Genomic DNA, 19,777 nt, shown 5'->3' on the forward strand with positions numbered 1-19,777 from the left:
GTTTCCTTCTCCTCTCAAATGTATCTGTCGATCTTGTACAAAGCAACGAGCAATAGGAATGCTCATATTTTTATTTTCAGAGCCCCACATATTAGTGTTTTTTGTTACTTAATATAGTGAAGAAAACAGAATATGCTTGTTGGACGATTATTTTCCGAACAATTGAAACTATGATTTGATCTAAAACTATAATTTTGGTGATAAGATACATACTGAATTTCACCTGTCCTTGCGCTTTAAGTCCTTGTGCTTTTGAGTTATTGCGTTCTACAGTCTACACCTTGACGAAATTGATTCAAAATTAGATAAGGATCTATACTTTAGATTCTAAATCTATGTATCAAATTTTATGTATCTAGCTCTTTACATTTAGTAATTATCGTTTTCACTTGGTCAGCCAGGCTTCTGGTGAATAAATGGATTTTGTTCAAAATTTGATAGAAATCTACAAATTTGAAGCTAAGACAATAGACCAGATTTCATCTGTCTAGCTCAGAGCATTCTTTTATTTAGCATGTTCATAGATAAAGGTTCCTTGAAGTCCAAAAAGGACCTATGGAAATAGGGAAAATAAAGATTTATCAAAATTTTGAATTCGATCAATAATTCGAATTTTTTTTCTTTCACAACTACTTTCTCTACGTACATGAAAAAGTAACAAGTATAAACGGTCTCCTCGAAAATATCTCGGATATACTCTAGTAAAAATATCACTCTCCCCCACCCCTTGGTTTAGTTTAGTTATATTAACGTCCAGTTGTGAAGCAACACTAGGGCTATTTTAGGACGGACCTCGTCATTTTGAACCGCGGTCAGATGACGAGGACGACACCTGAGCTGCCACCCCTTTCATGTTTATTTATCAAGAATCCAGCATTTGATAGCTGTGTGCCCCCCCCCCTCTCCATACCAGCAGGAGGACGTTTGGTCTGACGGATTTAACGTACAATAGACCCCCTTACACGACGGTTTTTTCGGTGGAATCGGGTCACGAACCTGAGATCCTACGGCTCACAAGCCGAGACCTTACCACCACGCCACCGTGGCCCCCCCCCCCTTGAATAAAAATTGTGGATTTTCAGCAAGTGTGGGAAAACGTCATGAATGCACCGATTTTTATTTTCAGAATCCCGCACATGAGCGCTTTATGCTTCGTAATATAGTGAAAGAAATTCATTATATACTTTAGAAGTTTTCTCGTGACTGATTGAAATCAATATTTGACACAAAATTGCAATTTTAACAATAAGATCATACATCAAATGTCACTTATCTCACATGTTGCATTTCTGATTGATCACATTTGTACACATGAATTAACAAACCGACAAACGATCAACTCAAATAGATAAGCAAACATTATGCGTATGAATTTCGCTCAAAATTTTATAAAATTTACAAATTTTTTATAAAGATTACGTAAAAAATGTCTATCCTAGCTGAAAGCGATTTTGAATTACGTGTTAACCAGACAAAAATATTTCCTTAAAAAAATGACCGATGTTCAAATCATAAATAATCGTAATCGAATTTATTGATGATACTTTATATACGAGAACGTAACAAATTTGAATGGTTTCTCCAGAACTGTCTCATAAAATTATCCCAGAAAACGCCTTACATGACATTTACGTACAATAACAGGCGAAATATTAACCTTTGGCGAGAATTTAGCATTTTCACAGAATCTATCGAGTCATCCTATTGAATCGTTGGCGATTTTTTTTAACTCCCTGACATATGGTTAATAGAATTCGGAAATCGAATTTATGTTTTAGACGCGTTTTTTCTAATCAATTGAAATAAAAAAAAAATTGATATAGAATTACACTTATCGTCACAAAATCAAAAACCAAATTTGATATATTTAAAGTTATCCCATTAACATATTCCTGAAAGTACAGACAGACAGAAGTCATTCCTTTGTTCGATTTGGCTCAAAATTCGATTAATGTTTGGTGAATGGCATATAAGCCAGTCAACAACTACGCTACAAGGACATATGCTTTCGTATAATGGTTATGTTACTGGACTGCGGACCACAAGGTCCCACGTTCTATCCTCGCGCATTCCAATCCGCTAAATTGGTGACCTCGGACGATGAACCTTCAACCTTCGTACAGCTGTTGTGGCGCCATCTACCCGCAACCAAAGTCGTCAGACTCACTTGACGCAGCAACCACTCATCCACACACGCTCGCCATAACGCTTGGCGCTACTCAACTGGGTACAGGCCCATTAGACAACAGCTAAAATACATCACCACTCAACACCCATATCGTTCGACTCACTGGAGGGAGAGTCTGTGGTGAATGGCATGTAAACCAGTTAACAACTACGCTACACGAGCATATGCTTTTGTATAATGGCTATGTTACTGGATTGCTAACCGCAAGGTCCCAGGTTCTATCCTCGCACATCTGATACCCTCAAAAATGACTACACTACAGAAATTAAATCTCTATACCAAATTTTATTTATCCAGCTTTTTTTATCTTTTTGTTGTTGTTGTTGTTTTGTAAATATCATATTCGGACAGGCAAACTTGCTCTGAAAAGAATTTGCTCAAAATTTGGTGTAAAGGCCGTATATCAAATTTTATCCGTCTAGCTTAAAGCGAGTTTGAGCTATCTTTGTCACAGACACACAAAGTCTATTTTTCAAAGTCAAGGAGGTCTAAAACATGGAGATTCATCAAAATCTCAATTTCCAATTTTTTTTATGATCACAATACTTTCTCTTTGTAATCGAGAAAATAAAAATTCAACCTGAATGTCGAGCGGAACTGAAAGTACAATGCGTTCAGTGCAATCTATGAATAGTTGTATTTAATCTGGAACTAAGTTTATTTATTGGCCTCATTAAGGATCAAATTGACAATTTGTCAGCACGGATTTAAATCTCAGATAAAGTAGCCATGCTTCAGTTCAGACTATGGAACTTCGCCAAAATGAAAACGAGCCAAAGCAGAAATTCAAATTAAACAATCAGTCAATTTGTCTCGAAAAGCACATTTTTCAAGCGACAGAAGGAGAGAACATAGATAAATGCTAGGCTAATCTTCTAATCAGTACTAATAATAAAAGAGAGCGAAAGTATGTTGGTGCCTTTCATTAGAATTTATGTACGAAAATACAAGGCAGGAATAAAACTATTCCAATAATAAGCTTTAATGTCTGAAACAATTTGCTTAGAATTACATCATGATCACGTTATGCACAAGAAATTTTATTGAAATTATATACAACCAATATTCCGGGCGAATCAGCTGGTCGAAGTTTCGCTTTCGGCTGATTACCTAACCGGGGCATATACTTCGCATCCCAGGGCCCTCGGTCAAGAAAGCAGATATCAGCACTGTAGGCTTTGGCCCACATTTGGCTGTCGTGCCATTGAGTTTAGTTTTATTAAATATTAATCATTAAATAATGTTATTTAAAAATGTTTTGCCATGGGAAGACACCATCTAACAGTAGGATGTTACAAAAATAAAAACTAATCAAACGTTACAGAAGTGAATCAGTGGAAGTGGCATTAGTGGCACTTTTTCTGCACACGAAAACAAACGTAGAAGAAATGTGTTATCCCTCCTTTCGTAAAATTTTGGAACGTGAACAAAGCTGTAGACGCTGTGAGAATTCAGTGTTTATTTCCAGATTGGTTTAGTTATAATAATGTCCCACTTTAAAGCAACACAAGGGCTATTTTCGGACGACCTCGTACTTTTGAACCGCTCTCAGATGACGAGGACGAAACCTCAGCTGCCAACCCTTTCATCTTTATTTATCAAGAATCCTGCATTTGATAGTTGTGTGCATCGTAATAGAGTAAAGACAACAAAATAGGGATTTTCGAATGTTTTTTTTTTCTTTTCTTACGTTTAAATTTAACAGTAACAACAACTTCAGTAACATGATTACATATCAACTTTCATTTATTTAAGTCACTGGATTGTCGAATTATTATTTTTACATGCATATGAATATACGGACCAACAGACGGATATGGTTTAAAATTTGACCTCGATTTATACTTTGAAAGGTATATCAGTATACCAAATTTTAGCCATTTAGTTCCTTGCGTTTTGTAGTTATATTCACTTGGATTCGAACAACCATAGAGACAGATCACGAATTTCATTCAAAAGTTGATAAAAATCTATAATTTCAGTTATAAGATCACATACCAAATTTTATTTATTTAGCTCGAAGCGTTTGTGTATTATTGTATTCTCAGATATACAGATATAAATTTAAAAAAAAAAAATGATTTTTTTTTTTTTTTTTTTGAATTTAATAAAGTTTGAAATGTGAAGACCAGACAAACTTTCGAAGTCGAATTTTTTGACAATTACAACTTTTTCTCTTTACAAAGTAAAAAAAAAAAAAAAAAAAAAAAAAAAAAAAAAAAAAGATTCTAAATTGTTGGTCTAAGATAATACTATAAATGCAAAAATTTGAAATAAACATACCAATGAAATCACCTTAAATAAACCTTTATTTGACAACAGGTTTTCATAACAATAAAATCTAACTTTCTTAAGTTCACAGTCAGTTTCATATCTTGAAAAATGTAATCACATACCTATTTCATGTATTCACGTACCAATACAGATTTTATAAAAAATAAATCATCCGTGACTAGAATCAAACCTTCACACACTCTCAGCTGAGAAATAATTTCACCCCATTAACAAACCATCATAAATAAGTTCAATAAATATTTACTAAAAACAGTCACAATATGGGAAAAAAAAAAAATGATAGATACAAGTAAAATAATTTATTCGACTTAAATACCACTTGTATTAATACTGAAATAAAAAATGAGCGTTTTCTAAGACAAATGGGTAAGACTTAAGAGTGCAGTTCTTTGCCATGCATGCTAAAATCATACCAAACGACCGAAATCGAAACGTTTCAGCATCATCTGCCATCTTTAAAACTTGCTAGAATTACAACATTTGGCAAGAAATCATCAGAAAAATATTGGACGACTGCACCTTAATCTTAAATCGAAGCCTTAAATGACAATACATTAATAGTAACAACCAAAATATAAATATAAATAATTTTCTTAATTAAATTCACAATACATAAGTAATTAAATTACAATACATTCACTAGAGTATAGCATTAATTATACAAGTAAACGAACAAAGAAATCTAATTCTCAGTACATCACTAAAATATAAATAGCCTGTTCAGAGTTATAAAGGTGCCTTAAGAGATGTTATAGTCATGTACTGAGCTTTATTGTAAAATAATTAAAAAATAATAAAATTGTTAGTTTTTTTAAATGTACATAGTACATATGTCACCTATGAAATTCATCATTATAATCAAATATAAAACAAGTCTATGATAGCCTAATAAACAAAAGCCCATAGTTTCAAATTCAGACATATAATTGTTGAAGATTAAAAATGGAAACCTTTCATATTTATGTACAAAATATATTTTGAAACATTGAAAAAAAAAATATTTAATTGAATTCAATTCATAAGAAATAGATTAGAATAATATTTAATGGAGCTTTTTCAAGACATAAAATAACAAATTAATTTTGCACAATTAGATTCAAAATGCTTTTCAAAAATCATGTAATTTTAAATTTATTATGATTATTTACAAGATTTATTTAAATTAAATTTTTTTATTTAAATGTAAAAATATAATAGTAACATCAGTAATTAATAGCAGTATAGGAAAAAAAAAAAAAAAAAACGGTAAATTCATAAAAATGGATAGGAATATAATTTTTTAAAATGTTAAACTACTCCACGGAAATTTTTGTGTCATAAAATAAAAACATGAATTTTGTAAAACTAGATCCCATAATTATGCTTTTGAAAAAAATCATGATTTTAAAGTTATTATGATTATTTACTGGATTCATTTATATTTAAATTAGAACATTTTCCACTTCTGATCTAAAAATAAAAAGAAATTTCAGTGATTATTATAAATACAGTTTTAAAAAAAGTAATTTTCAGCAAATATATGATTTTACTTGAGCTAGATTAAGCAATAATAAATTATAGTTAAATGTTAGATTATATGGTACTTATCTGTTAATACGACAATAGCCAAAATGTCTGCATTGCAGGCTAAGTGCAATAACATTATGGAAACACTTTTTACCATAACTGTTGTATTTACACACATTTTGGTGAATAGTAGACTAATGGAAAAATAACATTTTGCTGTGACATTTAATACTCAGCAACAACTGCAATTGATTTACAGTGTAAAATACTGTCCATTTCATTCTGATTAGTTTCAAAATATTACATAATCATTGTAATTCAAGCTTGTGATTTAATTCCAGAAAATAAATTCAACTGAATAAGGTAAATTTATGTTCATACAGCCTAATATAATCAACAGAAATCGATTATGGACATTGAAATGTTATAAGGAGAGGGGATTCAGAGACATATTTTGAAACTTTTGTTGATTGTCTCATCTAGCTAAAAAAACTAATGCTTTCAAAATTTGTACTTCAACAATTCATCTAGTAAATTTAATGTATTTACATCATTCTTTGCTTTAAAAAAAGCAAAATAAGGTTTACTGCTTTTTAGCTAAAATTATTTTAGTATAAAATATAAGTTCTTGCTGATAACAAACGGATTTCTTACTTATTCATTTCAAGCACGTTCTATTCTAAATTAATGCAATAACAACTGCAAGATTATATTAGATGATCAAAGACAGAATTTTTTTTTCTCAAATTCTACCTCAGAAGAAAGAATAACAGGTATTGGGAAAATATAGATACAATAATTTACACAGATGTGAATACTAAATAAATATATTAATCTTTCGCTTTAAACAAAAATTTTTAAAGAAAAAAAAAGCTTTATTAAATTAAACATTCATTTACTTCAGCCATTTTAATCAAAATTTGTTTACTGCTGTTATAAATATAAAAGTAATCAAAATAATACTATGCAAATAATTTCAATTTATGGCAGTCTTTTAAAAATTCAAAAACATTGCTTGATATATCTGTTTATCAAACTCTATAGCATATTTCAAAACCAGGATATGATATAATAACCATAAAATTTCTAGCGAGTTTTGCATATACTTTTACTACTTGTATATGCTTCAAATAATAGAAAATGACTTGACAAACTAAATTGTTTAATAAAATTTGACAGGAATTATCAATATTTGGTGTTTTTTTAAAAATGTATACACCATAAGAAAGAACAAAGATGCTCCAGATATAAAAAAAGAATCATTTTAGACAAAGAAAAAATAAATAAATAATCAAAGTAATTTTTTTTTTAAATTCTAAAGGACAAAATGCTAAGCTAAATTTATTTTTATGTAAATTAACTCCAGAAAAATTATTTGCTGCAATTTTAGATTTAGCAAAATTTATGTTTATTAAGGAAAAAAATAACAGTAATAAAAAATCTACCACAATTTCAGAAATATACTAGTAAAAACCTATTTTTCAGAATGCCCCCTTAAAAAAAAAAAAAAAAAAAAAAAAAAAAACAATTCCATGAATTTAATAAAAGTGTTAAGTTATAAGACTGCTCTAACTTAATTCTAAAGCAAGTTACAGATAAATTATTTACGATATGAACTAAAGAACTATTAAGTTAAAAACAGTTTTTTATTGAAAAAAGTCTTCAAAACATAATGCATTAAATAATCTTAAAATTTGGCAAGAAATTACTAATAATTTAATTATTAAATTCAATAATAAGAATTAAGTAAATATATAATCACAAATGAACATAATCTTAATACAGATTTTTAGTATATAAAGTTTTCATTTAATAACTTGTACATATATTGAATTGAATTCATAGATGTACCATGAATTGTCTTTTCATAAACAATTAGAGAATTTGATTTTTAAATAAAGTCCATTGAAGTCATAAATTTGTACTGACACTTTTCCACTGATTTAGTGCTACAAAGTTTTTAATAAATTCAAATGAATTTATGTTTTACTCATTTTCAATATTACTCTTAAATTATTCATGAAAATAAGTATTCACCAACACACAATACTAAGTTGAACATATTTTACAATATACAATATTTACAGAAAACTTGCACCAAAACTACAGTTGGAATAGACCTGAACAAAAATATTAGCACCTGAATTATACAACATATACACATGAAATATTATAATTAAGAGATCAATTAAAATGGAAGATATAAAGGGCATACACCGTACATTTAAAAATGACATCAAAATATACAGTTATTTTCAGTGTTAAAAACTATATATATTAATAATATAATTTCTTGGAAGATTAAATAAAATAAAATAAAAATTAACATCCATGGAAATTTTTTGAAAGAAATTAATACAAAATATCTAGTACAAAGTTCTTTGTGTGCAGTGCTAGAGATACAGATTTCGTGCAGTACATATTAATTACAATTTTCAGTCATTATCGAAATAGAAATAGCATAAATATACATTATCATTCCAAAATATAAATATTATTTATAGGATGTAAATCTGTAAGACAGCATTCAAAAAGACAACTTGAAACAAATTTTAGCTCAAATATTCTGTCAATCTTACTTTCTATAAAAAAACCTACATAATATTTCGATTTACTCTACCAATACTTCTCCAATACAGGGCTTCTTAAATTTATGGGTCAGAATCTCATTTTGGATTATACATCAGCATTTCATGGTTAAAAAGAATTTTGAGAGAAAGGTTAGACAGAATGCACATTTAATAACTTATTCCAGAGAATATCATGAAGAAGAATAGATTTCAGTATGAACTTGCAGGGATTCATATCTGTTATACAACCGTCTATGTTTTTTTTCCAATTAATTCAAATGGTCATTTGGATGAATTCGTAGCATTTCCTTCATAAAATTTAAATAAAATATGTTAACAATTTATATTTTGAAATTAATTTTAATCAAAAAACAAGGTCACAATTTAAAAATTTTCATAATTTTTTCTGCATGTTTTGGATTAATTAATATAAAATTAAAGAGTTTCTACTGAAAATTATTTTAAAATATGCATTGCAGGTCTAACATATTTAATTAAATCTGCTTCATAAACAAATAGGACAGAAACAATTTCCGAGGAACTTTGTGACCAGTTTTAAAATTTAAGTAGTTATCAATTCTAAAAGAAAAAAATTATTCCTGTAAACAAATATTAACATTCTTTTCATTTTTAATACATTGTGGTTATCACAAATGATTTAAATCACATGCATTTTTTATTAATATCCATTGTTGGCACAAAATTTAATATGCAAAGACATGCATTACATTAAAAATTTCCAGCTGAATGGGAGAGCAAAAGTTGGAAAAGTTTAAAAAACCCAGTTTGAAGAATTTACAATCAACCAAATCATTCACACCAATGTATATCAAATGAAAAATTAACATTCATTTTCGAGTTTGGGAAATTTACATAGCTCATTTCATTAACTTCTCGCAAAATTCAACACCAAAACTAAATATATATCAATAGAAAACTTCAAAAAATCAGTATTATATTAAAATTAAAATGGAGGGATCAGGTCAAAATATGGAAACATATTTGTAGAGAGTTGAATCTAAGAATGAAGTAATATAATGAAATATGCATGCTTTGAATAATCATTGAGTTCCTAAGCAATATGATTTTCTATTAAATCTCATTTCTATATTGCTCATGAAATATTTTGAAAGAGCTAAAAAGGTTCTCTTCTTTTTTTTAAAGATTAATAACTATTGATCTATTGAGAACAGATCCTATGTTAAAGTACATGAAAAATTGAATTTTAATTGCTTTTTGAGAATTGGCAACATATTGTTACCAAGTTCACAGAAGACAACACAATTTTTTAAAAACATTATTCAATTTCACAATTCTAAATCTATTTTTCAGAACTAAATTAAGGCATGCATAAATATGAAGAAACTAATTCTTATTAAATATTCGTATTTAAATGAGTCACCCAAGCTCCAGTTATGCTTTTAAATAATACATATTACTAAATAGCACTATTTTAACAAATACATCATTAATCATTTAATGAAAAATGATATAACAAACATGCTCTTAAATAAATACAAAAACATGTAGCAAAACAGCAAAATATAAATAGAAGGAGTTGCAAAAATTTCAAAATGATCAACAGCAAAATTTACTACATGATGATTATTCAAAATCTACACTTTTTACAAAAATTATTAAATACTTGATGGCCTTGATAAAAGTAATGGTTTACACTGAGAAAACCATTCATGATCAATTAAAAAAAATTTAATGTGGTTGACAGAAAACTGTTCAAAAATTTCTACAAAAGCTTACAAGGACATTGTTGACAGATGATCAAATTTCTAAATCAGGCAATTCCTGTATATTGTATCAGATAGTTCTGGTAAGCCTCTGCTGCTTGGTCTACCAAATCGTAGAACTTAATACCATAAAATCATGCATGCCTGGGCCAGCATCAATGCCACATTACATCAATAAAAAAAATACTTCAATTTGAATTATTTTAAATAGATCATTTCTTCAAGTTGATTTCATACCTAAAATATTAGTGATTACATGGAAAGAAAATAATTTGTTTCTACACATTTGTTTCTACACAATGAACTTCACCTAATAAAATTTGAGAAGAATGCACAATTAAAAGACAGTTCCAGAGTTTACATCTTTTTTGCAACTAAAATATGTATCAACTCATGGGTGGTTTTATTAGTACAAACCATTATTTTTGGACAGATTCAACCTAAAATCCTAGAATATAATTAAATTATGCAAAATGTAAGACAAAATGCAATAAAAAATTTTACATTTCTGTTAAAACATTACAAAAAAGAAAAAAAGAAAAAACATATCTATAATTTTTAGAAGAATTTTTAAACACTTTAAGTATATTAAAAAGACACTTAAAAAGAAATTCTAATGAAGACTTTTAGCTTTAGTCCAAAGAGAATGATAAATTAATGATTTTTAAATGATATAATGTAAACAATTCTGTATTGGCAGGTTTGAATTAGAATCACAGAATAAATTATACAAAATCACAGTAGAGCTAATACGATAACACAAATTATAAACAATGAGATAAAGTCATTAAAAATTTAAACAAATTATACTATTGTAGTAAAATGTGCAAGGTATATCTATAATGGCTTCAACTGGTCAAATACAGAAAATAAATAAAGTGGTGCAGAATTTCAAAAGAGTATTTTTTAATTATCTCCTAGACATTAAAATTTCTCATGTGAGAAAACTTAAAAAGCAAAGGAAGATTGAGACCTTTGGCAAGTGTAAATAATACACAAGCCAAGTGTAAAATATTTTGTAAAATAATCACTAACACCCAAATGGATTGCTATACAGACCAGTAGAACCAGTACGAAGCTAAAATAAACCCTAAATTGAGCAAGAGGAAATGCCTGTACATAAATAACAGGGAGCAAAAAATAATGATCTCAAACTATACAGCTCTACTACCATTCAATTTTTCAAAATGTTTCCTTATGTAGAAGCAGATATCACAATACCTGGAAAAAGAAAAGAAAAGAGCATATTTCAATACAATGATACAAAAATCCTCAAGAGATATCAATATAGCAAAGTGATTTCTGCTTTATGCAAAATAACGCATGTATTCAGCAAAATTAAGTTCTATAATTGCTTTATGGAGTGGTTCATTTGAAATGAAAGCATAGCAACTGGGCAACACAATGTTTATTCTTGACTATCTATATTGTTAATAAAGACAAATATGTGTACATGTTGGAGCTGTACAGGCCCAATCATTTGATCTACAGATACCAAATTTAGTACATGTAGGTGGGTGAAAACATGCAAATTATGTCTTTTTTTTTTTTTTTTTTTTTTTTTTTTTTGAAATTTTCATTAAAAATTATACTGAATTTGGGTTTTCTCTGCAGTAACTTCAGGAAACATTGCACAAAAATAAATTTCACATTGTTTCAAAATTTTTAAAAAAACTGTCTTTTAAATGATACAAATTTATAAACCATGCAAATTTTTGAGTTTTGGCAATTTTTTAAGAAAATATTTTTGCTTGAGTTCTAATAGTAGATTACATTTTTGCCTTGAAATTCAAACCATTTTCATTATTTCATCAAACATTTATTTATTTGCTTGATTTCTGTAGTTGAAAGCTAAGAAGGATTCCGTTTAATATCTATGTAGTTCACAAAACAGATAAAGTGAAGTAAGTTTAATAACATTATGTCAGAATAGGGCAACTAGAATGTTCTTAATAATAACACTGGTATCCATTAGAAAGATTTATATACATAATAAATGCAGTATATGCAAGACAATTAAAATAACATGGGCTTAATGTCAGAAATTGGGCATAAAGTTTAAAAAAAAAAAACAATTTATCTGTAATCAAATACAGCCAATATTTTAGTGTACCAGTTGGTCGTCTAAGGTGAATATAGTTCAAAAATACACTACTAAATTTTTTTTATTCTTGAGCTCACTTGCCTCAGTTCTAAAACTTAAATATGTCTCCAAGCAGTCACTTGATTAAAAATATTATTTTAACTGTCTTAAATAAGTATCATGATATAGCACATAGTCTATTTTAAAAAGGTAAGAAACATCGATATAAACATAAACATTATTGTGTTTATTACAACCCTCTTTTTATTATAAACATCATCCACATTGGGGGATTCCTGACAAGACTGTTGCGTATGGTTTTTAGGTTGAGAGGGTCTGCAAGCAGATTGACTTAAAAATTAATTTTTACAGTTCCAGATTATTTTATCTTTAATAGAGTTGGTAAAATATACAAATTCTATTAATGGCAAAATACAGGGTTTTCGTAATTGGATATCCTGAGTTTGCGGAATTACTGACACAGAACAAAACAGAGCCTTGTTGAAAGTTCAACTCTTATGAAGAGCAGCATTTTTAAGAGTTTGGGAAGGGTCAGAGTTATAAATGAACTTAACCAATGAAATGGAAAAAGTAAAGTAATACAAAAATTGCCTTTCCTTTTTATAACAGTGCATATTAAGACAACTCCCTAAATTTTGTGGTGAATCATTTCAATTGTTTTATTCCATATTACTTAAAATTTCACATTTAGAGAAAGTTGATAGTGAAATATTGTTTAAAATAAAAATTTAGAGCTGAAAAAAGAAGAAGAAAAAAACTGTACACTTGAAAAAATTGAAAATGATATGAAAACAACTTTCCACATGCAACTTCATGTATGAAAAGTAGGATGTTTATATATTTATATTCAGACTTGTGATTTGTAGATGGATAGTGGATTTCTTGTATATGTTTTATACATTTGATGTTTCTATTCTTTTATATATATATATATATATATATATATATATATATATATATATACACACACACACACACACACACACACACACACACACATGAAAATCTAAAAACAGAAGTCAGTCACTACTACAAATATGATATATCTAAGCTGTTACTTTTCATAGCATGATAAGTAAGAAAGAGAATTAAATTGTAGAACAATAGATTTGAAATCAAAAAACAAATACCTAAGTGCAAATAAAGATTTCAGAACTGATAAACTTACTTATATCTCAGGGTTCTTTTTATCCTCCCATAAGCTACCGTAAGAATGAACTTGCCCATCTTGGAGGGGAGTTTGCTCGCGAGAAGGAACGCGATTTACTTCTTGAGAAATCTCAGCAGAGGCCAATTTTTCTTCGGCATCTTCAATAAGGCTGTGGGGCCCAAAGCAGCCACAAGGATTCATCCATGCAATGAGGGCAACGCAAAACTAAAATTTACATAAAATACCATTTGATGAATAACAACAAAATGACGAGCCAGAAATTTTGCACAGTATAATCAGAAATTAGAATAAATCTAAATGACTTTATTTACGAATAAACTTGTGTGAAACTTTTTACATTCAATATTCACCTCCTACAATATGCTTCAGTATAAACTATGCTATGTCAGAAGTTGATTTTTTAAAAAAAAAACTACTAATATTTAATTTATTATCATTAGTTTTGTATAAATTAGAAAAAAAAGATGTTAGAATCAGAAATAATAAAAAGAATTTGTCAGATACAGGACAGTATCTGACAAATAACTGACAACAGTATCTGAAGCCATGAATAATGTCTCATCCAATCATCATTATAATTATCAAATCAATACTTGGGGATGTGACCGTGAATTAGTTTTAAATTATTTTAAAATAAATGAAGTATCCTATGACATAAGCCATAGACAAAATCTCCTATTTATAGATTTGATATCTCTTACTGCGGGTTCTGTAATATTTTTAAAAAAGAGGGTTGACAACAAACATAATACAGGTTAACAAACTTAATATCAGTCTTCTTAATATTCAGTCTTCTCAACTTTTAAATAACATCCAATTTCAAAGGCAAGGTATTATCACAAAGCCACTAAAGCTGCGATGAATTAAAGGAGGGAGAGGGATCTAAACAAACCAGGCAAAAAAATATGAAAGATATAGTTCATTTGGAATAAAATTCAAATAATCCGAATTGTATTAATAGTTTACTTTAATAATATATCTTAGGCGCAATCTCAGATTATAATTAGAAAGTGTATTATTGTTCAATAAGTTAATAATCTGTACTTAATATTTCAACTATCAAGAATATTTTTATAGGTTTTCTTCTGGCTGGTGCAAGAAATACGTAAAACACAAATTAAATGGACTAAGAATGAATCATAACTAAATAATGAAAATTCAACAAACATGTCATTTAAACTAATAATTGTAAAGCCCTGCCATAGTATATGGGTTAAACTAAATGGCAATATCAATAGCAATATTTGGAATTCTACAGTCGAAATGCATAATACCTTCATTATAAGATACAATGACCCCTCATACAAAGGTCATTAGCAACAGACATAGAAAAGCAACATTATTATTGCACCCACCACAAAACGTTGCCACTGCTACTCAATCTTTTATCTGAAGTGCTCCATGTGAGAAAATCCAAACTAATAACTTGTAAAAGCATATTATCTCACTTTCAACTTGTTTCAAAATCAAACCATACAACAGGACATTCATTTATTGGATTGCTATGCAATTGAGTATGAACTAATATTTTTGAAATTATAGCTGCAAAGTTATATATGGAAAAATATAACAGATTTATTAAATAATATTTTAATATATAATTATACAAAAATGTGCACATTATAAATTATTAAAAAGGCATCCAATTTAAATGCTTTACCTAATTTTTAAAATTTAATTTTTAATTATAGCTACAATAACATGCAGACAAAGAAGTATATAATGCTGTTGTAATGAGGGTATTTTAAACACACTAAAACAATAAAAAATTTAGTAAAACATATTTAAAAATAAAGGAAAAAACTATATGGATATAAAATTGATATCACTGTAATTCTAGCTTTCCAAAATAACACAAAAATATTTCTTATACAATAACATGCTCTAAAATTATTAAAACATTAAAACATTTAATAATTTTAGAGAATAAAATTTTTAAAAAATTCCATTCTTTCTAGTGAATACATACTACTGAAAATGCACTCACTTGGTAAATTTGATAGCTCTAAATCAATAGTCTGCCATTTACAGCATTTTGCATAATTTTTAATCGAGCATGTCGCAACTGTCAGATAGTATGACAACTTATAATTATAGTGTTAATATGAGGGCAGTCTAAAAAGTATCCGACCTTGATTTCTCCTGCATATGGTAATGATGCTAGAATTGTGCCACTGTGCACAGTGGAAAATGTCTTAATGCGCATGCTTGCATTTTTCTTCATTTTCGAGTGTGTCAGTTGCTGCTAGCTGTTATAAATTTTTGTTGGATTTGTTATTTCTCTCAAAATGAGTGAATGAGTTGAGAAAATATATGAATCAAATTTTGTCAAAAGCTTGTCATTTCTCAAACAATGGCAAGAGTACTATCAACAAGTTCTATGTCGACTCAGAGATGTAGTTTGGCGCAATAGACCAGATCTCAGGAAGACGAAAATCTGGCAAACCATCATTACAATGCTCCGGCTCGTTCATCATACCTGATACAGACTTCCTTGTGAAACAAAGAATTACAGTCGTCTTCCAACCTCCCTACTCTCCAGATATAGCAGCTTGCGATTTCTGTTTGTTTCCAAAATTGAAGATGCCATTGAAAGAATACCATTTTGAGAATGGAGAAGAGATAATGCAGAATCTGACAACGAAGATAAACATCATTCCAAAAAAAGTCTTTCAAGAGTGTTTTAGCAGTGGATTTCTAATTGTGTGATGGTGAAAGGGGCCTACTTTGAGAGTGTTAAAAGTCACAATTTCTGTCACGTAAGTAATATATCTTTCCTGGCCAAAGGTCAGATACTTTTAAGACAACTCTTGTAAAATTTCTCATTCATATTCTAAAGACCCAGCTCTGAACCTATTAATCTCTATTAACTAATAAAATAATTTGTTTTGTCATTTCAGTTATTAATCTTTACACTTAATCTTCATGCTAATTTTACCTTTAAAACTCCATAATAATAAAATAAAATAAAAATATAAAAATAAATAAATAATATTTATAGCATAATAATACATAGATAATAAAAGCATAATAATACATTTACTCACCGCTGCTAAAGTACAAAATGCCATTAAACTTGATGCTTCAGGAAATGTGAAGAAATCTGACAGTATACCTCCCAAAGATGGTCCAGTAACTTCACTAGAAAAAAAGTTTAGATCATGTTCATTGATATCTTTAAAAAAATAAATAAACAAATATGAATCACAAATTAAAATAAGCATTTAACCTACCCAAGAGAATAAATACTATTCCAAAGACCAGAAACGACACTATATGTATTTATATCATCCTCCAGACCTCCATTCCTACATTTTAAGAAAATTATAAAACTACTTAAATAAAAGTTATACATAAAATTATAACACAAAATTATGCAACATTTTCATATATCTATTATATTTACATAATAATAATAAAAAAATCTAAACAGCCAAACTGCCAATATAACAATCACCAGATCCATCTAGACATTATTTTAAATGCCAGATTCAAACTACAAATAGAATATGAATTTGACTTTTTTTACAACCATTTGACTAAACATTCCTTAAATAATTAATATAAAAAAGTGACATTAATTTGAATCCAAAATGAATGCAATTAGAACTTCTAAATTTAACTTTAAATATTGAATGAGAGTAAAAAAGCAATTATAGCAGCCATTTTGAAAAGAAGGATTCAAGTTATCAACTAGCCACTTTTAGATGATGAACTGGTTTGTGAAAATATTGATAATGCTTTATTTCAATTAAATTTCTTTTGTATAAACTGTCCATGGCTCCCTCGACAAAGTATAAAACCATGTTATTTTTAATAGCCTTACAACTGTTCTATTTATTGTGCACATAAACTCCTATATGAAATCGAGTTCCCTGACATTATAATGCCATTAAAAATATAATTGTGCAAGTAATCTATTTTCTAATTGCAAGTTTTATTTCTATACTAATCTAACTTCACTTCCATATTTCTTGTTCAAAATAACTTTTTTTTTTTTTGCTTAGTTTTCAACAATGAAAGAAAAAGCGATTAAATATATGACGAAGCAATGAAAATGGAATGAAATTCATGGCGGAAACAAAATTATTGCAGACAATTATGCAAATATTATTCATAAGCATCAAAATTCAAAACAAAAGGTCACATAATCACTAAATTGGTTTCATTCAAAATAAGACTTTTTGAATTTTAAAAGGTACTAAAATCACTTTTGTGCAATAATATTTTCAAAATTTATCGTAAAAAAACGCAGAAATCTCACATGTTTTTTTTTGTAAATATATTTGGAGGATCTTGTTCCTACCCTCCAAAGTATATCTGTAAAATTTAGAAAGAAATCTTAAATGTTCTGACTTGTAGAATATCAACAGTCACACTTTCTTCTCTTATTAATAGCAATAAATATTACAAATTTGAATTTTTTAATTACAGAAATAGAAAAAGCAAATTTGTCATAATTTAATTTAAAATGAAGCCATAATAATAATTAAAAAACATCACAAACTCTACAACTTCATAAGTAAAGTGCAAGAAAGTTGAAAACATTAGTCAAACTAAAACAGTAGATATCCAGCTATAGTGCCAGAAATTTGACTTTTCTTAAGTTAACAAAATGGTTAATTTATTCATAGATTTGAAAAAGGAACAATAAATAACACAAATAAAAAAAAACCCAACTATCTAGTGACTTGATGTTTTCAATTTTTTATAAACTTTTTTTTTTCATTTATAAATATGAATTAGAATAATAAAATATCTTCCTCTCTTTCTCTAGATGACATTTATTAAATTGAACAATAAGAATTGTTTATTTATAATTACTTTCTCAAACAGAAATAACAGTAAATTCATTTATATAAACTTCCTTTAGATAAGATTCTTAATATTAAATATGGAATGAAATGTTGTTGAAATAAATTAATTCTTAAATGCAATGATAATAAAAGAATTTTCTTAATTTTCACAAAAATAATAATTAAAAAATAACAGTTATTACTTACATAGCTGCAATGAACATGCTTTCAAATGTGGGGACATATGCAGCAGCAAAAGAAAATCCCAAAATAGCTAAAGCTACTATACTTAACCATACACTCCTATAATAATAAAGATAAAAATCAATCATATTATTTTTAAAATTAAAATCTTCATACTTCTGAAAATTATTATTTTTTTATTAATAAATAAGTTTTATTATTATAAATGAACCTATTAACCCTTTGGGCCTCACGCACTGATGATACTATAATGAGCCTATTAAACTGCTGATATTTTTAAATCATCCAAAGGGAAAAGTATGTGGGTAATTTATTGAAGTTCATATCCCAATGCTTTTCTGTGATTACACTCATATGTTAGTGTAATTATTAACTATAATGTAGTAATAAACAAACCTGAAAATGAAAACTATATGTGCCACAAGTAAAGTTTTCCACAAAAACAGTTTTGCAATATACCATACATAGAAATGCCATGAATAATGATGGATAATGTAATACTTTCCAATAAAATGTAAATACTTTCTTGCAATGTTGGATAATGTAAACACTTTCTTGCAATAAAAGTGTTTTAAAATATAAACACTACAGACTCAAATTTTCACTGTATTTTATATAGTCACCTCAACCCCAATGGAACACACACATTCCATTTAAAAAGACCATTGGGGCACATATGATCCACCTAACAAATTGCAACTATGGTTAATTTTTGTTTTTACTTTAGCAAAATATTGTTGTTTACACTTTATTTGATCCATTAGAGCCCTAAATTATCTAAATTTTGGAAAAGAAAAAACTGATATTGAAAGGCTTAAGAGATAGGACGATGTTGCTTTTTGTTATAGTTTATTATAAATGCAAACAGGTGACAATTATGTAAAATAAAATAATATAAATTTAATAATGAGTGACACAATCAATAAGATTCTTACCCTTGTATTTGAAGAAACTCAGCAGGTCCTATTAAAAGCATGGACAGGGTAATAAGTGATAGCCCAAATATCATAATTGGATATTTGTTTTCCTGCAAAATAGTATTTCACTCATAATTTTCATTTCTGAGAGAAACAAGATACAAAAACATTTTTGATGGAAAAAAAAATGCCCAAAGGAAAGACAATCTGTTATTTCAAAAGTATAACTTAATTCAAATATGAGGTAAGATACAGGATTGAGTTATAAATCATAAACTTTT

General features: G+C 28.0%; 1 protein-coding gene across 3 annotated transcripts in view; it reads right to left on the bottom strand.

Annotated features, from left to right (window-relative positions):
* Nucleotides 1-8,767: 8,767 nt before the first annotated feature.
* The window catches only part of LOC129974830 (MFS-type transporter SLC18B1-like), a 40,046-nt gene continuing 29,036 nt past the window's right edge, over nucleotides 8,768-19,777 (bottom strand). For all 3 annotated transcript variants that reach the window (XM_056087596.1, XM_056087598.1, XM_056087597.1), the window contains exons 10-15: nucleotides 19,515-19,606; nucleotides 18,583-18,678; nucleotides 16,813-16,887; nucleotides 16,627-16,720; nucleotides 13,577-13,783; nucleotides 8,768-11,525 (exon numbers count right to left, since the gene is read on the bottom strand). In XM_056087596.1, coding sequence (XP_055943571.1) covers nucleotides 13,577-13,783; nucleotides 16,627-16,720; nucleotides 16,813-16,887; nucleotides 18,583-18,678; nucleotides 19,515-19,606 — 564 coding nt within the window. In that variant the 3' untranslated portion in view covers nucleotides 8,768-11,525. The remainder of the gene's footprint in view (nucleotides 11,526-13,576; nucleotides 13,784-16,626; nucleotides 16,721-16,812; nucleotides 16,888-18,582; nucleotides 18,679-19,514; nucleotides 19,607-19,777) is intronic.

This window comes from Argiope bruennichi, chromosome 7 (genome assembly GCF_947563725.1).
Source record: "Argiope bruennichi chromosome 7, qqArgBrue1.1, whole genome shotgun sequence".
Lineage (NCBI taxonomy): Eukaryota > Metazoa > Arthropoda > Arachnida > Araneae > Araneidae > Argiope > Argiope bruennichi.